General features: G+C 37.7%; 1 protein-coding gene across 1 annotated transcript in view; it reads left to right on the forward strand.

The window, feature by feature from the left end:
* The window catches only part of IL1RAPL1 (interleukin 1 receptor accessory protein like 1), a 1,525,014-nt gene extending 1,507,799 nt beyond the window's left edge, over window positions 1–17,215 (forward strand). The window contains exons 10-11 of the mRNA XM_056558792.1: window positions 14,222–14,392; window positions 14,943–17,215. Coding sequence (XP_056414767.1) covers window positions 14,222–14,392; window positions 14,943–15,661 — 890 coding nt within the window. The 3' untranslated portion in view covers window positions 15,662–17,215. The remainder of the gene's footprint in view (window positions 1–14,221; window positions 14,393–14,942) is intronic.
* Window positions 17,216–21,231: the final 4,016 nt, after the last annotated feature.

Here is a 21,231-nt window from a genome sequence, read left to right on the forward strand (position 1 = left end):
AGTTAGTTTGTTGATGACATTATAGTCATCTGGGAGGGGCCTGAAGATAGGTTTGGACAATATGTTGCATATCTCAATCAGACCAAAACTGTAAATATGACGTTCACTAAAATTTTAATTGTAATTAAGAATGGGTCTTTAGAAACGGAAGGATATTGAAAGGAGAAAGCACAAAATGCCCTCCTACTCTATGAATGTTCCCACCCCTGTAGCACAAAAAATAGCATCCCATACAATTAGTTCATTAATTTAAAGAGAATAAATTCTGATCAGGATACTTATATACAACAAGCAAATGACTTAAAATTAGGCCTGAGAGAAAAGGGTTATCCTGATAGGGTTATAGAAATAGCCTTCCAGAAAGCGGAAGGCAGATCTAGGCATAAAATTTTATATAATAAGAACATTACACAAAAACAAGAGAGATTAATTTTTTCCTTTATGAATACTCCCATGAATAAGACAATAAATTAAATTATTGGTAAAAACTTGTTTATACTTGAGCAAGACCCAGACCTCAAAGCTACAGCGATGAATAAACCAGCCATTACATTTAAGAAGAATAAAACAATAGGAGACAATTAAAAACACAAAAAAAAGCAGAAAGAACAGAAAACCTGAGACTGGCTAACGGAGAGCAGACCGAGAGGAAACTTTAAGTGTAGAAATTGCTCAGCTTCTGAGCATACTGTAACTTGTCAAAACACACATTTAGATTAGAACCTGAACATATTACAGTGAACCAGTTTATCACCTGCAAAACAGCATTTGTTGTATATCGCTCGATCTGTCCATGCAGATTCCATTATAACAGGAAGACCAAACACTGGCTAATAGACAGAACATCTAAAGAACATCTCAGGTCTATCTGCACCAGAAAAGGGGCAGCTAGTTTAATTTTACATATACATGAACATCATGAAGGAGAAATTAAAGCAGTTAAATTCACAGGTATTGTGAAAGTGGAGGTCTCAGAACAGTGGCGTTGCGACCCGGGTGCGGGGGGTGCGGCCCGCACCGGGTGACACCAACCTAATGGGGTGACACCAAGACGCTCCGCAGCACCCACACCCCCTCCCCAGCTACACTGACACCCCCCTATGTGCCCGACCGGCCTCCCATCCGTCAGCACCCCCCCCCCCTGTGCTGTGTGTGCGATGCGCCCGTCCGTTAGCAACCCCCCCCCCCCTTTCAGTGCGCCCGTCCGTCATCACGCGCCCCCCCCCTCTCACCTTCACCAGTACTGTGCCCGGCCTCCGCTCCCACGTCTGCGCCGGCCTGACGTCACACTGCATGGCCGCGCAGGGGGACGTCAGTTACGTCACTCGCATTGCGCCCAGTGAGAAGGATCGCTGCGCTGGATGGGTGAGTGTGTGTCTCTATCTATGTTTGTGTGTGTGACTCTGTGTGTGTGTGTGTGAGACTGTGTGTGTTTGTGTGACTCTCTGAGTGTGTGTGTGACTCTGTGTATTTGTGTGACTCTGTGTGTGACTGTGTGTTTGTGTGACTCTGTGTGTGTGTGTGACTCTGTGTGTGACTCTGTGTGTGTGTGACTGTGTGACTGTGTGTCTGTCTGCGAGTGTGTGTCTCTCTGACTGTGTGTGTGTTTGTGTGTGTGTCTCTCTGTGTTGTATGTGTTTTTATTTTTGTGTGTGTGTGTGTGTGTGTGGGGAGACTGACGCATTGTGGGGAACCTGCAAGGGAACCTGCGGCCTAATGTGGGGAGTCTATGCTACCTAATGTGGGGAGTCTATGCTACCTAATGTGGGGAGTCTATGCTACCTAATGTGCGGAGTATATGCTACCTAATGTGCGGAGTCTATGCTACCTAATGTGCGGAGTCTATGCTACCGAATGTGCGGAGTCTATGCTAGCTAATGTGGGGAATCTGTGCTACCGAATGTGGGGAAACTGCTACCTAATGTGGGGAATCTGTGCTACCTAATATGGGGAAATTGCTACCTAATGTGGGGTAACTGGTACCTACCTAATGTGGGGAAACTGGTACCAAATGTGGGGAATCTATGCTGCCTAATGTGGGGAAAAGATGCTACCTAATGTGGGGAAAAGATGCTACCTAATGTGGGGAAACTGCTACCTACCTAATGTGGGGGAACTGCTGCCTACCTAATGCTCCCCCCCCCCCTGGCAGGAGCACCCTCATCATCCGCCAGCAACTATACCCCCCCCCCCCGCAGCACCTCCATCAGCAGATCCTGATGGTGGATGATGGCGGTGCTCCTGCCAGGAGGATGATCCTGCCGATGGATGATGGGGGTGATACTGCCAGGGGGGATGGCCAGTAGCACCCTCATCATCCTTCAGCAACACCCCCCCCCCCCAGTAGTAGCACCCCGATCATCCACTAGCAACACCACCAATACCCCCCTCCCGTGGTAATAGCATCAGCTAACAGATGTTGAGGGGTGTTACTGCGGTTGTTTTATTATATTCAGAGGGTGCACTGTATAGCAACGTTATATTCAGAGGGCGCAGTTTGTGGTAGTGTTATATTCAGAGGGCGCAGTGGGTGGTAGTATTATATTCAGAGGGCGCAGTTTGTGGTAGTATTATTAGAGATGAGCGAACTTACAGTAAATTCGATTCGTCACGAACTTGTCGGCTCAGCAGTTGATGACTTATCCTGCGTAAATTAGTTCAGCCTCCAGGTGCTCCGGTGGGCTGGAAAAGGTGGATACATTCATAAGAAAGATTCTCCTAGGACAATATCCACCTTTTCCAGCCCACGGGAGCACCTGAAAGCTGAACTAATTTATGCAGGAAAAGCCATCAACTGCCGAGCCGAGAAGTTTGTGACGAGTTGAATTCACTGTAGTTTGCTCATCTCTAAGTATTATATTCAGAGGGCGCAGTGGGTGGTAGTAATATATTCAGAGTGCACAGTATGTGTTGGTATTATATTCAGAGGGTACAGTATGTGATAGTATTATATTCAGGGGTTCAGTATGTGATAGTATTATATTCAGGGGTACAGTATGTGGCAGATTTATATTCAGAGGGTACAGTATATGGTAGTATTATATTCAGAGGGTACAGTATGTGATAGTATTATATTCAGGGGTACAGTATGTGGCAGATTTATATTCAGAGGGTACAGTATGTGATGGTATTATATTCAGAATGTACAGTGTGTGGTAGTATTATATTCAGAGGGTACAGTATGTGGCAGATTTATATTCAGAGGGTACAGTGTGTGACGGTATATTCAGAGGGTACAGTATGTGGCAGATTTATATTCAGAGTGTACAGTATGTGTTGGTATATTCAGAATGTACAGTATGCGGTAGTATTATTTTCAGTGGGTACGGTGTATGGAAGGTTTATAATCAAAGAGTATAGTGTATAGTAGTATTATATTTAGAGGATACAGTGTCTGTCAGGTTTATAATAATAATTGTTTTCATATAGAGGATGAGAATGCGCTGACATAGTGAGGAGACGTCTGGGCGTCACATTCTACAGAGAGAAGTTTTAGCTGGACCAGGCGGTATGTACCATCTGAATTAGATAAGGGAAGACTGTAGAGAAGACGTCACTGATATCATTGTACATTCTCCTCTCTATGTCCTATTAGAGCTGTAATCGCTTGTCAGTTCTACAGTTATGGTCAGTGAAACTACAACTCCCAGCATAACCTCACCACTGCATAAAGGGGTACTCTACTGGAAAACATTTTTTTTAATCAACTGGTGCTACAATGTTAAACAGATTTGTAAATTACTTCTATTTAAAAATCTTAATCCTTCCAGTACTTATTAGCTGCTGTATAAGCGATTCACAGGAAGTTATTTTCTTTTTTAATTTCTTTTCTGTCTGACCACAGTGCTCTGTGCTGACACCTCTGTCCATGTCAAGAACTGTCCATAGTAGCAGCAAATCCCCATAGCAAACCTATCCTGCTCTGGACAGTTCCTGACATGGACAGAGGTGTCAGCGAATAGCACTGTGGTCAGATTGGAAAGAACTACGCAACTTCCTGTGGAGCATACACCAGCTTATAAGTACTGTAAGTATTAAGATTTTAAATAGAAGTAATTTAAAAATCTGTTTAACTTTCTGGCACCAGTTGATATAAAAGTAAATGTTTTCCAGTGGAGTACCCCTTTAAGTAATTCTGGGAGCTGTATATTTAAATGGTGAAAACTTCTTTAACACTTTCCCATTCTGTGGCAACTGGTATATCTGATTATTATACTGGAATTTCTCACAATGCGCTACAACAGTGGTGTCTGTCACAACAGGCTAAAAACTTTCTGGGGGGAGGGGGTAGGTATGGGGGTGACACCATTTTCTACCGCACCGGGTGACAACAACCCTAGCAACGCCACTGTCTCAGAAATACAGACAGACATCAACACTTGCTCCGAAGTGAAGCATATTGGATTGCTCGTACTGACACTACAGGACTATTAGGTCTGAACGAACTCAATGAGCTGAGCGTTTACCTCTGAACGTAACTCAGGTCTGGCTATTTGTTTTTAGTATATGACATATATGTACTGTGTACTGTGTTAAGTGTACTGTATTTGTACATGTTTTATCAATCTGTGGATATGTTTATTCAGATATGGATGTTTTATACTATATATAGAAGGGCTCTAGCTGCGGCATATGGTCCCTTCCGGGCCTGAAGAAATGCCTATGCAGCGTGAAACGGTGCCATCGTCCTGAATGGTTTTCTCTATGCCTCGTGCCCTGCTGTTATCACCCCACTAAGCCCTGTTTGCTATGCATGTGGAATAAAGATTTGAAGCACAGTCCTTGTGGTGAGTGATCCTCATCTTTTTGTCTTTGGATATATTTGAGATATTAAAAGTGGCTTTTTTAATGTCATGATGTGCTCAATAAAAGTTTTTGGAGAAGCTACTATTAGTGTACCCAATGTTTAAGAAAACGGCTGAAATTACAATGTTGGATCCACAAGATCTTATGTCTTCATGAAACCCACCTCAGATACCCATAGACTCAAATATAAGATGTATCCTCGTATTTACCATGCTCTGCACCGGAAAAGAAAGGAGAAGTAGTCTTGGCTATTAGTGGTTACTGATGTTTTTTGATGCAGAGGTGGAGACTGACAGAGGTGGCAGATTTCTGATTCTAAAATGCCAACTGACTAGCTTCACGTATCCTTATTGTTGTGCTTTGTGTACTGTGACACTCAGGCAGGGTTGCAGGTAATGAAAGTCTGTATTTCCCAGTCCCTTCTCTTAAGTGAGCCAGCAGAGACCCTTACCTGGCTAATCAATAGTGTTGCTCGCGAATATTCGCAATTCGAATATTATTCGCGAATATCGCATATTCGCGAATTCACGAATTTCGCGAATATAGCGCTATATATTCGTAATTACGAATATTGGTTTTTTTTTTCACAGTACACATCACAGTGATCATCCCTCTCTGCTTCCAGCTTGTGTGGTGTAAAGAAGGCTGTAATACTACTGTGTGAGACTGGCGTGCGAATATTCGCATATGCGAAAATTAGCATATGCTAATTTTCACATATGCGCATTTTCGCGTACACTAATTTTGTATATGCTAATTTTCACATGTAAATTTTCGCATACGCAAATGTTCGCATATGCGAAAATAAAACGAGGATATAACGAATATGCGAATATTCGCGAATATATGACGAATATTCGTCCATATATTCGCGAATATTCGCGAATTCGAATATGGCCTATGCCGCTCAACACTACTAATCAAGACAGAACAGCCGGGGGGAAGATACTTAAAGGGGTACTCCGGTGGAAAAAAAAATTTAAACCAACTGGTGCCAGAAAGTTATACAAATTTGGAAATTACTTCTATTTAAAAATCTTAATCCTTCCAGTACTTAGCTGCTGTATGCTCCAGAGGAAGTTCTTTTCAAATTTATTTTCTGTCTGACCACAGTGATCTCTGCTGACACTGTCCAGAACAGGAACTGTCCAGAACAGGAGCAAATTCCCAAAGCAACCCTATCCTGCTCTGGAAAGTTCTTGACATGGACAGAGGTGTCAGCAGAGAGCACTGTGGTCAGAAAAGAAATGCAAACAGAAAATAATTTCCTCTGTAGTATACAGCAGCTGATAAGCACTGGAAGGATTAATGTTTTTTAATAGAAGTAATTTACAAATTTGTTTAACTTTCAGGCACCAGTTAATAAAAAAAAAATTTTTTCAACCAGAGTACCCCTTTAAGAAGCCAGGAGATCAGAATCTCTCTCTGGATAAGCACACAGATGCAGGGGTCTATGTGTGGGAGCACACAGCAAGGATGCTGTGTGAAAGATACATGTGGGAAGTGTTCTTTCTCGGGCGTAGAATACAGACAGATGGCCAGTTTGAGGAACACATGGTAAGAGGCCGCAAATGCTTATGTGAACTGTGAGTTAAAAGGTTGCAGGGAAACCTGTGTTTTAAGCTGGAGGAGACTAGCTTTTCCAGTGGATAGTCAGGAAAGTGACTAATGTGTAGTCAGAGGATAGGAGGCCTAGGATTTTGTTTATTCCTCTGTGAATTGTGGTTCATTTGTGCTCAATCAAGAAACCAGTGCAGGACATACATGTAAAGAGTAATGATGGCAATCACCATAGAATGAAGGAACGGCAATACTTTATTTGTGACAACAGCATGGGGAAGAGGGAAGCAGTGAGCATGATAGTTATTCCATGCGCCAGGCACACTTCTTCAGACCACTCCCCCACTGCCATCAATGCCGGTGTGAAATACCTGTATTAATGGAGGCATACCCCCACTGATGTCACTGCCAGGTATTTCATACCGGCATTGACAGCAGTGGGGAAGTGGTCCGAAGAAGTGCGCTTAGCGCACAAAATAGCTGTAACGGTCACGGTGTCTTCCCTCTTCCCCATGCTTTAGTCTGCCTTTTGTCATGAATAAAGTATTAAAGTTCCTTCATCCTATGGTAAGTGCCATCATTACTCTTTACATGTATAATAAATAAATAACTTTTCCTTCAATAGTGTGCTCTGTAGAGGATCACAGAACAATGAACTTTAGGAAGGCAAAGTTTGATCAGCTTAAAGAAGCCTTAACATTATAGATCAGGATAATGAGGGAGATACATCAAAACCTGGCCAGAGGAAAAGATTCTTAGTTTCCCATAACAACCAATCAAATTGCTTCTTTCATAAAAAATAAAAAAAAACGCCTGTGAAAAATGAACGAAGCGATCTGATTGGTTGCTATTGGCAACTCAGCAACTTTTCCTCTGGACAGGTTTTGATATAGTCTGCAAAAACAAGAGTACAAACTCTAAATAGGGTTTAAAAAATTTATATCATATATATATATATATATATATATATATATATATATATATATATTTATATATATATATATATATATATATATATATGATATAAATTTTTTATATATATATATATATATATATATATATATATATATATATATATATACAAAAATATTGGAGGAGCTGCACAACTAAAGCAAACATCAAGAAAATAGGTGGGTGCCAGCAACTAGTTGGCCCCAGTCAAAGGCCCAAATCCAGATGCAGCAGCAAAAGATAGTCGCATCACTCCAAAAATAGTGAAAAAAAAATAAGATGTCCTTATTCCATATAAAAAATACTTTTTAATATGGAATAAAGCCACCTCATTATTTTTCACTATTTTTAAAGTGATGCAACTATCTTTTGCTGCTGTATATATATATATATATATATATATATATATATATATATATATATATATGAAAATATAAAAATACCTTATAGGAATAAAACCAACAAAGTTTACATTTTTTTACCTACAGACCCTTATGAGGGATTGTTTTTTGCACCACCAATTGTACTTTTTAATGACATCAATCATTTCACCACAAAATCTAAGGCAAAACAAACAAAAAAATATATTTGTGTGGCAAAATTGAAAAAAATGTGTGTTATTTTGGGGACTTCTGATTCTACACAGAGCAATTTTTTGGTAAAAATGACACTGCATCTTTATTCTGGAGGTCCATACGGTTACAGCAATACCCAAATGATATAGGTTTATTATTTTGTTTTACTTATTTTAAAAACTTATAACTTTTTGTATGAAAATTAGTATGCTTAAAAATGTCCTCTTCAGACACCTATAACTTTTATATTTTTCCATATACAGGGATGTTAGAGGGCTCATTTTTTGTGCTGTGATCTGTAGTTTTTATTGGTACCATTTTTGTTTTGATGGGACTTTTTGATTGCTTTTCTACAATCGCTTGTCCACTCAATTCTGAATTCTGAACATAAATATCATATATGTGTATGTTTATTTTTGTTTACATATTTATTTATTTATTTTTTTATGGGAAAAGGGGGTGATTCAAACTTTTATTAGGGAAGGGGTTAAATCACACTTAACTGTTAACTTTTTTGTTGTTGCTTTTTTTACACTATTTTTTTGTCCCCACAGGGGACTTTTACATGAAATAATTGGATTGCATACACTGTTCAATGATATGCCATAGCATAACATTGATCAGTGTTATAGGTACTCCATTGCCTCCTGCTGAGGCTGACTGTAGCCTTGAAGAACCAATCAGATGGAGGCAAGTAAGGGCCCTCTCACCATCATTTCAGCTGTTCAGGACATTGCAATTTTCCCACAATGATCCCGATCAGTTCCGCCGAGCTACCAGCAGTGTATTTTTGTCATTTTAGATGCTGCAATCAACTTTGATTGTGGCATCTAAAGAGTTAATGCCGGGCATTGGCCCAAACGCCGGTGTCCGGTATTAGCCACAGGTCCTGGCTGCTGATAGCAGCCTTAAACAAACGGATATGAAGTGAGCTCAGCTCCTGAGCTCGCTTATTAGACCTTTTGCCTGGCCGTGTTGTATATGTACATCGCAAGTCGTTAAGGGGTTATGCAACTAAAACAGACAGGTGGTAAAAGAACATTAAAAAGCTATAGGAAAAAAAATATGTAAAGAACGGATAAAAGCAGCACCATTGTCAAATAGAGCAAAACTAAACCCCAAAATATTCTTTAAAGGGCTTATTCAGGGTTTATTAACTTTTCATTATTGTGCCTGTCATGCCATGTTATGTCTAAATGGATATTCCGTGCTAAAAATCCTTCCATTACTTATCAGCTGCTGTATGCATTGATCAGTGTTATTGGTGCTCCATTGCTTCAGCCTTGCAAAGCTCAAGGCAAGGCTGGAGCACAAATCGAATGTCCGGGAGGAAGGTAAGATACCCCACTCCCTCCTCTCAGCTGATCGGGATGCCACGGTTTCGCTGCTGCAGTCCTGATCAGCCCACTGAGCTAGCCGGGAATGGAATTAACTGCTTTGAGACACCACAATCAACTTTTTTTAAGAACTGTCCAGAGTAGGAGAAAATCCCCATAGCAAACATATGCTGCTCTGGACAGCTCCTAAAATGGACAGAGATGTCAGCAAAGGGCACTGTGCTCGTGATGTCAGCAGAGAGTACTGTGTATCAAAAAGAAAATAATTTCCTCTGTAGTATTTAGCAGCTAATAAGTAATGGAAGAATTAAGATTTTTTAATAGAAGTAATTTACAAATCTGTTTAACTTTCTGGCACCAGTTGATTTAAAAAAAAGAAAAAAGGTTTTCCACCAGAGTACGCCTTTAACTTTAGCAACCAGTGTCAGGCAGCTGCTGCCAAGGCAAATAAAATCATGGGGTGCATCAAAAGGAGCATAGATGAACACGACAAGGAAATATTTCTACCACTGTAAAAATCACTAGTCAGACCACAAATGGAATAATATGTACAGTACTGGGCACCAGTGTACAAGAAAGATATAGTGGAGCTGGAGAGGATTTAAAGACTGGCAGCCAGAGTAATTCATGAAATGGAGGACTACAGGACCCAGAAGAATTATCAGAATTGGGGTTATTTAGCTTAGAAAAAAGATGGCTAAGCGGCGACCAAAGTAAACATAAATATGACAGGGGGCAGGAAATAGATGTATAAAAAGGATATATATTTTGTTACCAGCACAGACAGGGGTTATTTACTGTAAGAGCAGTGAGGCTATGAAATTATCTGCCAAAGGAAGTTCTCATGGTGATGGCAATAATAGACTTCAAAGGGGGAGAATAATAACATTACAGGTTATGGATACTAGATTTATAGGGACAGAATGTTGAACAAGGGATATATTCTTATTGCCATGTTTGGAGTCAGGAAGGAATTTTCCCCCTGGTATCAGGCAATTGGCAACAGCCTCATATGGGTATTTTAATTTTTTTTTTCTTTCCTTTCTCTGGATTAACTCAGTAGGGACTTTATGGACTCTTGTCTTTTTTCAACCTTATGAACTATGTTACAGTACTATGTTATAGATGTAGTTAAAAAAAAATAATGCATATTCAGTCAAATACCAGTACATGGTAACTACCTACAAATAACACATTAAAATACCTATAAAAAAAAGTTCAAATATGCATGCAATGTAAAGGAGGATATGCCCCCAAAGAAGAATCAGTTGGGTTTGAAAATGATGCAATAACAGTTACTACAATGAAGAAGCAGCATAAGGGGAATTTTTTAATTATTTGTTGAGTACCTGTCATGCCTACTGCATTGTGGGTTGCGTATTGTTATGTGATGTATTTTGGGAAAACATTCATCCTTCTTTTCCTGCCCCCTTTTACCAGGGCTATAACCTTTAAAAAAAAACAACTGTTTAAAAAAAAAAATTGTAAATCTGTCCCATTGAATATACAGAATAACTGTATAAACAAAAAAAGAAAGGACACATTTGTTTGCATTATCATTTTACAAAAGTAATTTTATACTTTGGCTCTTATTTTATTTCAGATCTTAGTTATTATTTTTTGTTATTGTACTTTGTAATTTTCAAAACAGAAAATAAACTTTATAAGTGTAGCAATAGTGCTTTATGTGAGAGACTAAACAGCGTTAAAACGAAGTTGCATTACATTAATGTTCTCCCTTATAAAAATTCTGAACTCTAGAAGGCGTTACTCAGAAAGCCGCAGTGCTTCTCTACAGCACACTGTTGGCCTTTTAACTTGATGGCTGGTAGTGAGTGGTAACAGTACTTTGGTTTGCTGTGCATGTTTAAGAAGCCATCATCCTTTTAGACTCCTGCTAAGTACATCAGTTGCATGGAGTGAGGTTACCTATATGAGTTCTAGAGAAATGGAATTTAATGGTTTAAACTCCTGTGGATCTCTAAACACAATAGTCCAACTTTTATTTCAAAGTTCAAGAGCAAAATTGTACAATTTGTAGACTGGTTAATATTTATAGAGGAAAAATGTGTATGCTTTTACCAACATGAAATATTGTAATCCATTAAAGTATAAAGGTTCCTTTGACTAAAGGTATCCTCTTTATCAAATTCTGAGACAGAAAATAGTACCAAAAGGCTTTTTGGTACTTAACCATTTTCAGCATTCTGTAAATATGGAATTAGTTTTGTGTCCAGTAGAATATTCAACGAAGACTGAATGTATACGTAGTGGATATTCTGTATGGGCAGTGCATCATTTCTTTTGGGACTAAAATGATCCTGCTTCAAGATTGGAGTTACTTGCATTTTTACCAAAAAATCAAATAGAGAAGTAAATAAAAACATAAGAAATATAATGAATATGCAGTTCTAGTAGTCCTAATGCTTGAATTCATCTTTAAAGTAATGTTATAAAAAATATATATTTATCAATACATTAATCTAAATGTTCCATGTATTATTTCATACAGACCCATCCCACAGCATAAACTTTACGGACACATTTTATTTTTGCAGGCATTTTAGTCTGTAAGAAAAAAAAATGGATGCACAAAAGAATTTAAAAAAATGAAAATGTGTGCATACTATAATAACTAGAGTTGAGTATAATAACTGTGAGTATTGCTTATCCCAGCAAAGGAAGGATTTATTTTGCTCTGTTGAGCAATGCTAGTTAACTCCTTGGGGGGAGGTGTATACATCATGCAGATGGCTGTATAATGCATAAAGTGAAGAGAGTAATACTTACCATATTATCGCTAGTCAAGGCCTCTTTTTGTGTAGCCCACCTCTTGCAATGACATCACAATGGTGAGGGAACGACGCAAGAAGAGGCCCAGACAAGTGGCAAGATGGTAATTATCACTCTCTTCACAGTGCACATTATACAGCGATTTAAATGGCTGTATAATGTATACATCTTCCCTCAAAGAGTTAATTAGCACTAATTAACACCTTCTTTGCTGGGCTAGGGGATAGCACTCAAGCACTCATCCCAGCAAGATATTACAGTAAATCAGCAAGCCAAACTTTTGGAAAGCTCACTTAATTCTTATAATAACCATGTAAAAAAAATACTCTGCTGGAAGAATCATGTACATGTTTTGGTTTTTTTTTTCCACACATGTTGGTTAGTGTTTGCTTTAGTCTTGCTAGGTATTTTAAATCAAATCCAATGGTTTCCCTGTATTTTCATTAGCAAATTTTATATAATTATCTTTTGAGTGAAGAAATCAGGAAAGATTACAATAGTGAGCTGTGCTATTCCACTACATAAACTTGTCACCATCATAATTTTGTTCATTTTAATTCAGAGCTGAAAAAGGAGCATAGCTATAGGTTGTTTAGAGGTTGTGATCATGTATAGACTCCGAGACCTAAGATGGTCATTAATCTCCACTTTCAGCAAGGAGTAATTTATCAAGAGAAATAAACACTTAAAGAAAAATGAAAATCTACCACTGAAAAAGTTTGTGCTTGAATTAGCATTTTTTGAAGACATAGTAACATAGTAACATAGTTAGTAAGGTTTAAAAAAGACCAAAGTCAACCAAGTTCAACCTATACCCCTAATCAGTCCCTACTGAGTTGATTCAGAGGAAGGCAAAAAAAAAAAAAAAAAAAAAAACTAATACTAGAGGCAAAAACTCATTCCCAACTCCAAATATGGCAGTCAGAATAAATCCCTGGATCAATGTTCTTTGGCTATAAATCTAGTATATATAACCAGCGATGTTATTAATCTCCAAAAATGCATCCAGCCCCTTTTTGAACTCTTTTACAGAGTTCACTATGACCACCTCCTCTGGCAGAGAGTCCCATAGTCTCACTGCTCTTACAGTAAAGAACCCCCGTCTGTGCTGGTGTAGAAACCTTCTTTCCTCAAGATGTAGAGGATGCCCCCTTGTTATAGATACAGTCTTGGGTATACATAGATCATGGGAGAGATCTCTGTACAGTCTTCTGATATATTTCTACATAGTTATTAGGTCACCCCTAAGCCTTCTTTTTTCTAAACTAAATTCTAATAATATTTCTGGGTACTGTAGTCCTCCCATTCCCCGTATAACTCTGGTTTCCCGTCTTTAAACCCTCTCCAGCTCCATTATATCTTCCATGTACACTGGTGCCCAGAACTGTACACAGTATTCCATGTGTGGTCTGACAAGTGATTTGTACAGTGGTAGAATTACTTCCTTGTCTTGGGCATCATGCTCCTATTGATGCACCCCGTGATTGTATTTGCCTTAGCAGCAGCTGCCCGACACTGGTCACTACAGCTAAATTTACTGTTAACTAAGACTCCCAAGTCCTTTTCCATATCAGTCGTCCCAAGTGTGCTCCCATTTAATACATAATCCCAGCCCGGATTTTTGGTCTCCATGTGCATTACCTTACATTTCTTAGTGTTGAACCTCATCTGCCACTTCTCAGCCCAAACCTCCAACCTATCCAAATCCATTTGTAACAGTGCCCTGTCCTCTATTGTGTTGACCACTTAACAGAGTTTAGTATCATCTGCAAAGATTGCTACTTTACTATCCCCCCTCTACAAGGTCATTAACAAATATATTAAATAGAACAGGACCCAAGACTGACCCCTGTGGTACCCCACTAGTAACAGTAACAAAATCAGAATAAGTACCATTAATAACCAGCCTCTGTTTCCTATCACTGAGCCAGTTACTTACCCACATACACACATTCTCCCCCAGCCCAATCCTTCTCATTTTATGCACCAACCTTTTATGTGGCACCGTATCAAATGCTTTGGAAAAATCCAGATATATGACATCCAGCAATTACCCCTAGTCCAGTCTGGAGTTTATTTGCTTTTTCCTGATTCCTGAGACATTAATAAATATATATATATTTTTCTTGTCATTTACCATTAAGGTTACTTCTTGTGATGTTTCATAAGTCTTTCTAACACTTTACTTATTTATTTCAGATAACAAGGATTTCGATGCATATTTGTCATATACAAAAGTAGACCCAGATCAATGGAACCAAGAGACTGGAGAAGAAGAGAGATTTGCACTGGAAATTCTACCTGATATGCTTGAAAAACACTATGGTTATAAACTGTTCATACCCGACAGAGACTTAATTCCAACAGGAAGTAAGTTATACAATTGTAGGTATTATCATTGTGCATATATACTGTTTTTAAAGCAGGACTCAAGCTATCTTTTCTTTATATTTGACCATTGTTTCCTTAAATGAATACAATTAAAGGGATTTTGTTATGTAGACAACTTCTTTTTCAACAATGCCATGCCAGCAAGCAGCTTAATATTACAGTTGATTTAAAAAAAAAAAATTATTTCCACCGGAGTACCCCTTTAAGGAAAATGGTTGTAAATGTACGTCCTGTTTTCCCTGGTACTAAACACACCAGATGTACAGTACATCTATGTTCTGTACATGTTGCAACCGGAGCAACACTTGCTTCATGCACAGCAAGTCCCAGCGGACCTGCCGGTAATATTTGACATCAGTGATCTTGCCGATACCTGCCATTTGGCCTTTAGAAACCATGATCAATACTGATCATTGCATCTGAAGCATAACGGGGGCTTAGTAAACCTCATTGGACCATCCGTGGCATAACCCACTGTAAGATATACTAATGTTTTTCGATAATTGTAATGCTCTGTTCTCTTCCTCAGCTTACATTGAAGATGTGGCAAGATGTGTTGACCAAAGTAAAAGGCTCATCATTGTCATGACTCCAACTTATGTTGTAAGAAGGGGCTGGAGTATATTTGAATTAGAAACCAGACTTCGGAATATGTTGATCACTGGAGAAATAAAAGTGATACTGATTGAGTGCAGTGAACTACGTGGAATTATGAATTACCAAGAAGTGGAAACTCTGAAACACACCATTAAGCTCCTAACTGTTATCAAATGGCATGGGCCGAAATGCAACAAGTTGAATTCACAATTCTGGAAACGTTTACAATATGAAATGCCTTTTAAAAGAATAGAACCCATCACACATGAGCAGGTTTTAGATGTCAGTGAGCAGGGACCTTTCGGGGAACTGCAGACGGTCTCAGCGATCTCCATGGCTGCTGCCACTTCCACTGCCCTAGCCACTGCCCATCCTGACATACGTTCTACCTTTCATAACACTTACCATACACAAATGCGGCAGAAACACTATTATAGAAGTTATGAATATGATGTACCTCCTACTGGCACCCTGCCTCTTACCTCAATAGGTAATCAGCATACTTATTGTAACATACCTATGACACTTATTAATGGACAGCGGCCACAAATAAAAACAAACAGGGAGCAGCACCCAGATGAAGCTCATACAAACAGTGCTATCTTGCCTCTTTTGCCAAGGGAGACAAGTATATCCAGTGTCATCTGGTGACAGGAATGGTAGGGGCCCATCAGCCCCACACGATGTAGTCGGAAGAGGAAAATTGCAGTCTGGTGCCTGGAACTTCATCCTTGACTGCTGCTGTTAAACATGCATTACAATCGAAAACAATTGAGGAAAAACAGGGTCTTGTACATATTTTTGCAATTTATTTGTAGCATCAGTGTCTTCCTGTTTTACCCATGTCTCTTGCCATTACATTTTTGACTTTGTTTTATATGTCAATTAAATTTGTCTAGTTAAAATTTTTAAAGAATAGACTGATGTATAGATAGGAAAAAAAATTCTTCCTTTGCTTTTAGTTTAGTTTTAGGGTTTTTGTTTTGTTTTTTATTTTGTAATTTCTCCTTTTACTGGAATGCTTGGTCAACCTACTCGATAAGGAGCAATGTTCATTTCTTGGCTTTTTTAGCATTATACATTAATGATCTTCATTGTCAAAAGAAGAAAGTACAGTATGCAAGATTCAAAGGACTCATTTTTTAAGATAACCAGCAGAGCTCACTTTGTATTCCTTTTCCCAGCCAACCTGATGGCAGCATGCTTGGTTACACTACAAGATGGTCTGATTGTTTATCTTTTAACTAACTAAATGTCTGTCAAACAACAAGATACCTGGTCTGTATTTATTGCTTTGCAGTAACATAGATCCTAAAAAGCAATTTAATGGAAATTTTTTTTTTTTTTTTTTTTTTTAAACCACTAGTTTGGTTTGTTTTTGTTAAAGTTGCTTTCTATATACATTTTTGGGAAGGGAGGGGAAAGTCATCCAAATGTATTCTTCATATTTTTTCTCTAATTTGAAATATGTCTTGATATGCTACAGTACTTTAGCCTGAAGCTACATGCATCGTTCAAGTTATTTTTGTATGGTGGAATCCATACCAAAGCTGAGGAAGACCTTGTTACTATCACAGACTCCTGTAATACCTTTCAAATTGTTTTTGCCTTATTGGTTTTCATTTTTCAAGAAATATAACTTTATCAGCTTAAAGGCAATTTAAATTAGAACTCAGGAGGTAATGAACACCAGATGTGAACGCCAACATGCATAAGCCTTTCCAACAGATTTGCTGTTTATAAAATTAATCAGACCTAAAATGTTAAATTCATTTTATTGAATAAAGAAAACATGTTTATTTTTAAGAAAAAAGGCGTCTATGTTTGAGAGGTGATACATGTGTGTTTTACAGTTATTTCTAGGAATGTGTATGTTATATAGTGCTTTGACATCACTTCTCATCTATCCACAATTGTGTCTTTTCAGAAAGTTACTTGATTTACATTTTTGTTTAAAAAAACGAAAAAAAAAAAAAAATATTAGAATAAACAGATGACAAGATCTGCCAGAATTATTATTATTATTATTATTTTTTTTCACGGAAATGATGATTAAATACTGGAGATGGAATTTGGCAGAGGTTACAGTTTCTAATGACTAACATATCCAATGATGTGGCTATATAAGCGTGTTAATCCTTTTCCAGAGAGGAACTAAGAATATTCTCTTATAAATTGCAACATGATCATTTATGCTGTATTTTCATCATAGAACAAGTTAATGAACACAATTCAACATTCTTTAGATATTGCACTAGTTATTTTGCTCTCCATAGCATGATAATAATAATGAGGCTCTATAATGGTCACCAATTTGTTGTCAGATATTGGGTTGAGGAGAATGAGGAGAAATAACTCTACATGAGGTAAAGAAAAGTTAGAAGAAAGTACATTTTTAGTAAAGTTTTTAAATCTAATTTAATCCTCTTGGAAATAATAATGTAATGTAATTTTGTTACTGAAATTTTACTGATAAATCACATACAATACTACACTCTGACTCATCAGGACTGCTTAGGGTGCAGTCACATATGTCTGGCGATTTAGCTCAATACTGATGGCAACTGATGCCAATGTGCATCAGTTGGGTATGGTCTGCCACCCAGGTAATTCTGCAGGCTGAAAAGGCTACAAGATGCATTCCCCTTCTGGCCTTCCCAGTGATCTGGCATTCAAATTGAGGCACTGGATAAATCTGAAGTATTTCATTTTATCATCAACTGTAGAAAATTGCCCCAGGGAAACTGAGTTTCCGATAAAGGACATATGTGACAGCACCCGAAGTGTACCAAGCAGAATCACTGGCCATCACTGGTTGAAGTGCATAATCTGTGGCATTGTCAGTTATTTCTGCAGGCCTGATGGGAATGCCGAATAATGTGTCCCTCTGTCCTGCATTCTCCGGACATATGTGACAGCACCCTTAGTTAACTACCTAGTGTTGCCTTAATATGTACACAATATTTCGACATTAGAAATAAGCTATTTAGAATTTTTTATTTTTGTTTTTTCTTTCCCTCATTGGAGATCCTGCCATACTTTTTTTTTTGTCTTTCAATAAAAAGGTTAGAACAAATTCCAAATGGAACAAAAAAAGAGCAAAACATGTATTAACCCAAAGTGTATGGTAATATTTTTTTCTCAGCAGATTAATATTTTTGAGCTGAATATAACACAAACAGATAGAGATGGGATATAAAATAGCTTTAATATTTTGATAACTATTTTTGAACATAAAAGATCCCTTTAAAGCATACTATTTATGTGCACACTAGTTGATCATAGCATGTTTACTTAGCATTGCCTTACTTCATGAAGTGTTTAAAAATAAAAATCATTGACTTTTTATTTATATATTACATTAACAAAAAGGAATATATATATTTTTTAATTATAGTCCGATTCATCCTCAGAAATAATTCTGTTTTTTTTTGTGTGACTAAAGTTTACAAAATGAAAATGTATACTGTAAAGACATAAATAAGAAAAACAAATTAATATATGAATACCAGCTGCATAAAACAATTGCATTCTTATGTAAGCTGTATCCTTTGTTAATTTGCATTAGCCAAATGCCACTATATGATTTTGTTTAATTTAGGATTAAAATAGAGTGGACCTGGGTTCATATAAGGATTCCCTTAAATAGGACTCTAGGAGCATGATAACTAGTGTTGCTCGCGAATATAGCACTATGTATTCGCAATTACGAACATTGTTTTTTGTTTTTTTTTCACAGTACACATCACAGTAATCATCCCTTTCTGCTTCCAGCTTGTGTAATAATAATAATAATTTAGGGTTTTGTCACATATGTCTAGCGATCAGAAAAGGATTATTGAACTGATAACATTCATTTGCATATGACAGTTCATATTGATCTGGTGTCTCAATTGAGATGACGCATGCACCGGATGGGGGAACGCATTTTGTAACATTCCCCCTTTTGGCCTGCAAAAATAACTGGGTAATGGTACTCTTAGTTTACTACATAGTTACAACATAGTTGATAAGGTTAATAAAAGACAGGGGTCTATTAACTTGAACCTATAACCCTACGGTGTTTCTCCAGGGGAAGGAAAAAGCCTTTAAGGGGAAATGCCAATTGCACCATGAGAGGAGGAAAATAACTTCTTGACTCGAAATTTAGTAATCAGAATATATCATTAGATAAACAAGTAGATCTTCAAAAATCTAGTACTCATAACTTGATTGTTCTTTTTTTTTTTTTTTTTTATAAAAATATATTTAGGCCCTTCTTAAACATGTTCAATAAATCAACCATCACAACATCATGTGGCACAGAATTGCATACTCTCACTGCTCTCACAGTAAAGAATCCTTATCTGTGATGATGGTGAAACCTTCTTTCCTTTACATATAGTGTATGTACCCTGGTCATGGTTACATACCTGCTCTAGGTATGAAAAGATTATTAGAACCTTAATACTGTTCAATAATATTTTTTTACATTGTGATCAGATCTCCTCTAAGAGTTCCTTCTTTCCCAACTAAATCCACCTAAATTGGATAACCTGTTTTAGTACTCTAATCCAACCATTCCTTCATTTGTTTTAGGGTGCTATCACATATGTCCAGTTGGATTAATGAATGGATTATTCAAATGAATGGGATCAGTTTCTCTCAACACTTTTATACAGCACCAAAGGAAAACTTAGCCTGATCGGTAGACATATGTAATGGCACACTAAGTTGCCTTCCTCCACACCCACTCCAGTTCAGTAATATTCTACTTATACATAGGTGCCCAAAATTGTGCACAATATTCCATGTATGGTCTAATTTGTAGAGAATCAAAAGGATAGCATGGCATTTTCCGTGGTTTTGGTGCCAGGGAGGGTGTCATAGCATTTAGATGAAGAGCAAGGGTAGCAAAATAAAGTATTGAAGCACAACCTAGCTAAGACTTGGTTGTGTTTTTTTCCCCTATATTTCTTTGTGTATGTGTCTGTGAGTGAATTAACTTATTTTTAGTGGGTTTAGTGATTCACATATTTTATCTGCTAAAACAGTAAAAGAAGTGTAGTGGTATACTTCCATAATACATTAGAAACTCAAATTTTAGAACACAATTGAAATGATGCCATGTGATATTTACAAGGGTTGCATCATTATATATTTATAATTTATCAAGTTAAAAGGAGAACAAGAAATCATTGTATGAAATTTCTGAGAGGTCATAATAAGCATTGATAATATTTACTCATCACATAATTTAGAATATAGGTCAATGATAAGAAAGGGATAATTCAACAAAAGTTCATTTTTTAACTAATATTATTGCTTTCCCCTAACCATATTTTTACAACTCACAAGAAAAACATTTTTCTAGCTAAATAATCTACTCGTCGAAAAACACTCACCATTAATACATTTTAGTCCAAGCCCTTGGGTATCTGTTTTTAAGTTTCCTTTTGATTTTTGATTTGTTGATCCTGATTTGTTAATCCTTGTTAAAAACACATACAGAACACTGTAGAGGCACAAGAGAGACACCAGTCAGACTTGTTTTAAAGTTATCCTCTTAATCATGGACTATACTTAAGGTGGTAACCTGAAAACATGTCAGACTCATGTTTGTCCTGTACCTATATAGTGAACTGTATGTGTTTCAATAAGAACAGGAAAAAAAAGCTGTTAACCGGACACCCAAGCACTGGAACTGAATTTATCAGGATCTTCTGCTGGAGCTATAAGGCTGGGTTCACATATATCCAGCATAGGTCAATTCAGCCTAAATCTTGCCACAGCTGATGACAATGTGCATCAGTTGTCATCAGTTGTATCTCATATATGCGTCCATTGTTTCTGGCATTGGACAGGAGAACACAAGTTGCAATCCCCTTTCCGATGTTGTCCAGCGTGTCCAGCCATCTGGCATCAAAATGGGGAAGCTAGATGATTGTGAACTATTCCGATTAGTTCTATCATCAGTTTCCCTCCGGTGCATGCCAGAGGGAAACTATGCTGGACAACTGATACATGTGAACCCAGCCTTACACTTCTGTGCGTTGGGCTGTATAAGGCGGCACACATCGTGAGTTGATTGATTTGTTTGTGCACTAAAAAGAACTTGACATATTTGTACAGCACTATCTATGCTTTCTACTGGGATGCTAATGCACATGGTTTCTCAAAAATTATGCATGTAAATGTTAGGCTTTCTTATGTAAATAGTATGAAAAAGGACTATTTCAGTT

The sequence above is a fragment of the Hyla sarda genome, chromosome 2, assembly GCF_029499605.1.
Source record: "Hyla sarda isolate aHylSar1 chromosome 2, aHylSar1.hap1, whole genome shotgun sequence".
NCBI classification, from domain to species: domain Eukaryota; kingdom Metazoa; phylum Chordata; class Amphibia; order Anura; family Hylidae; genus Hyla; species Hyla sarda.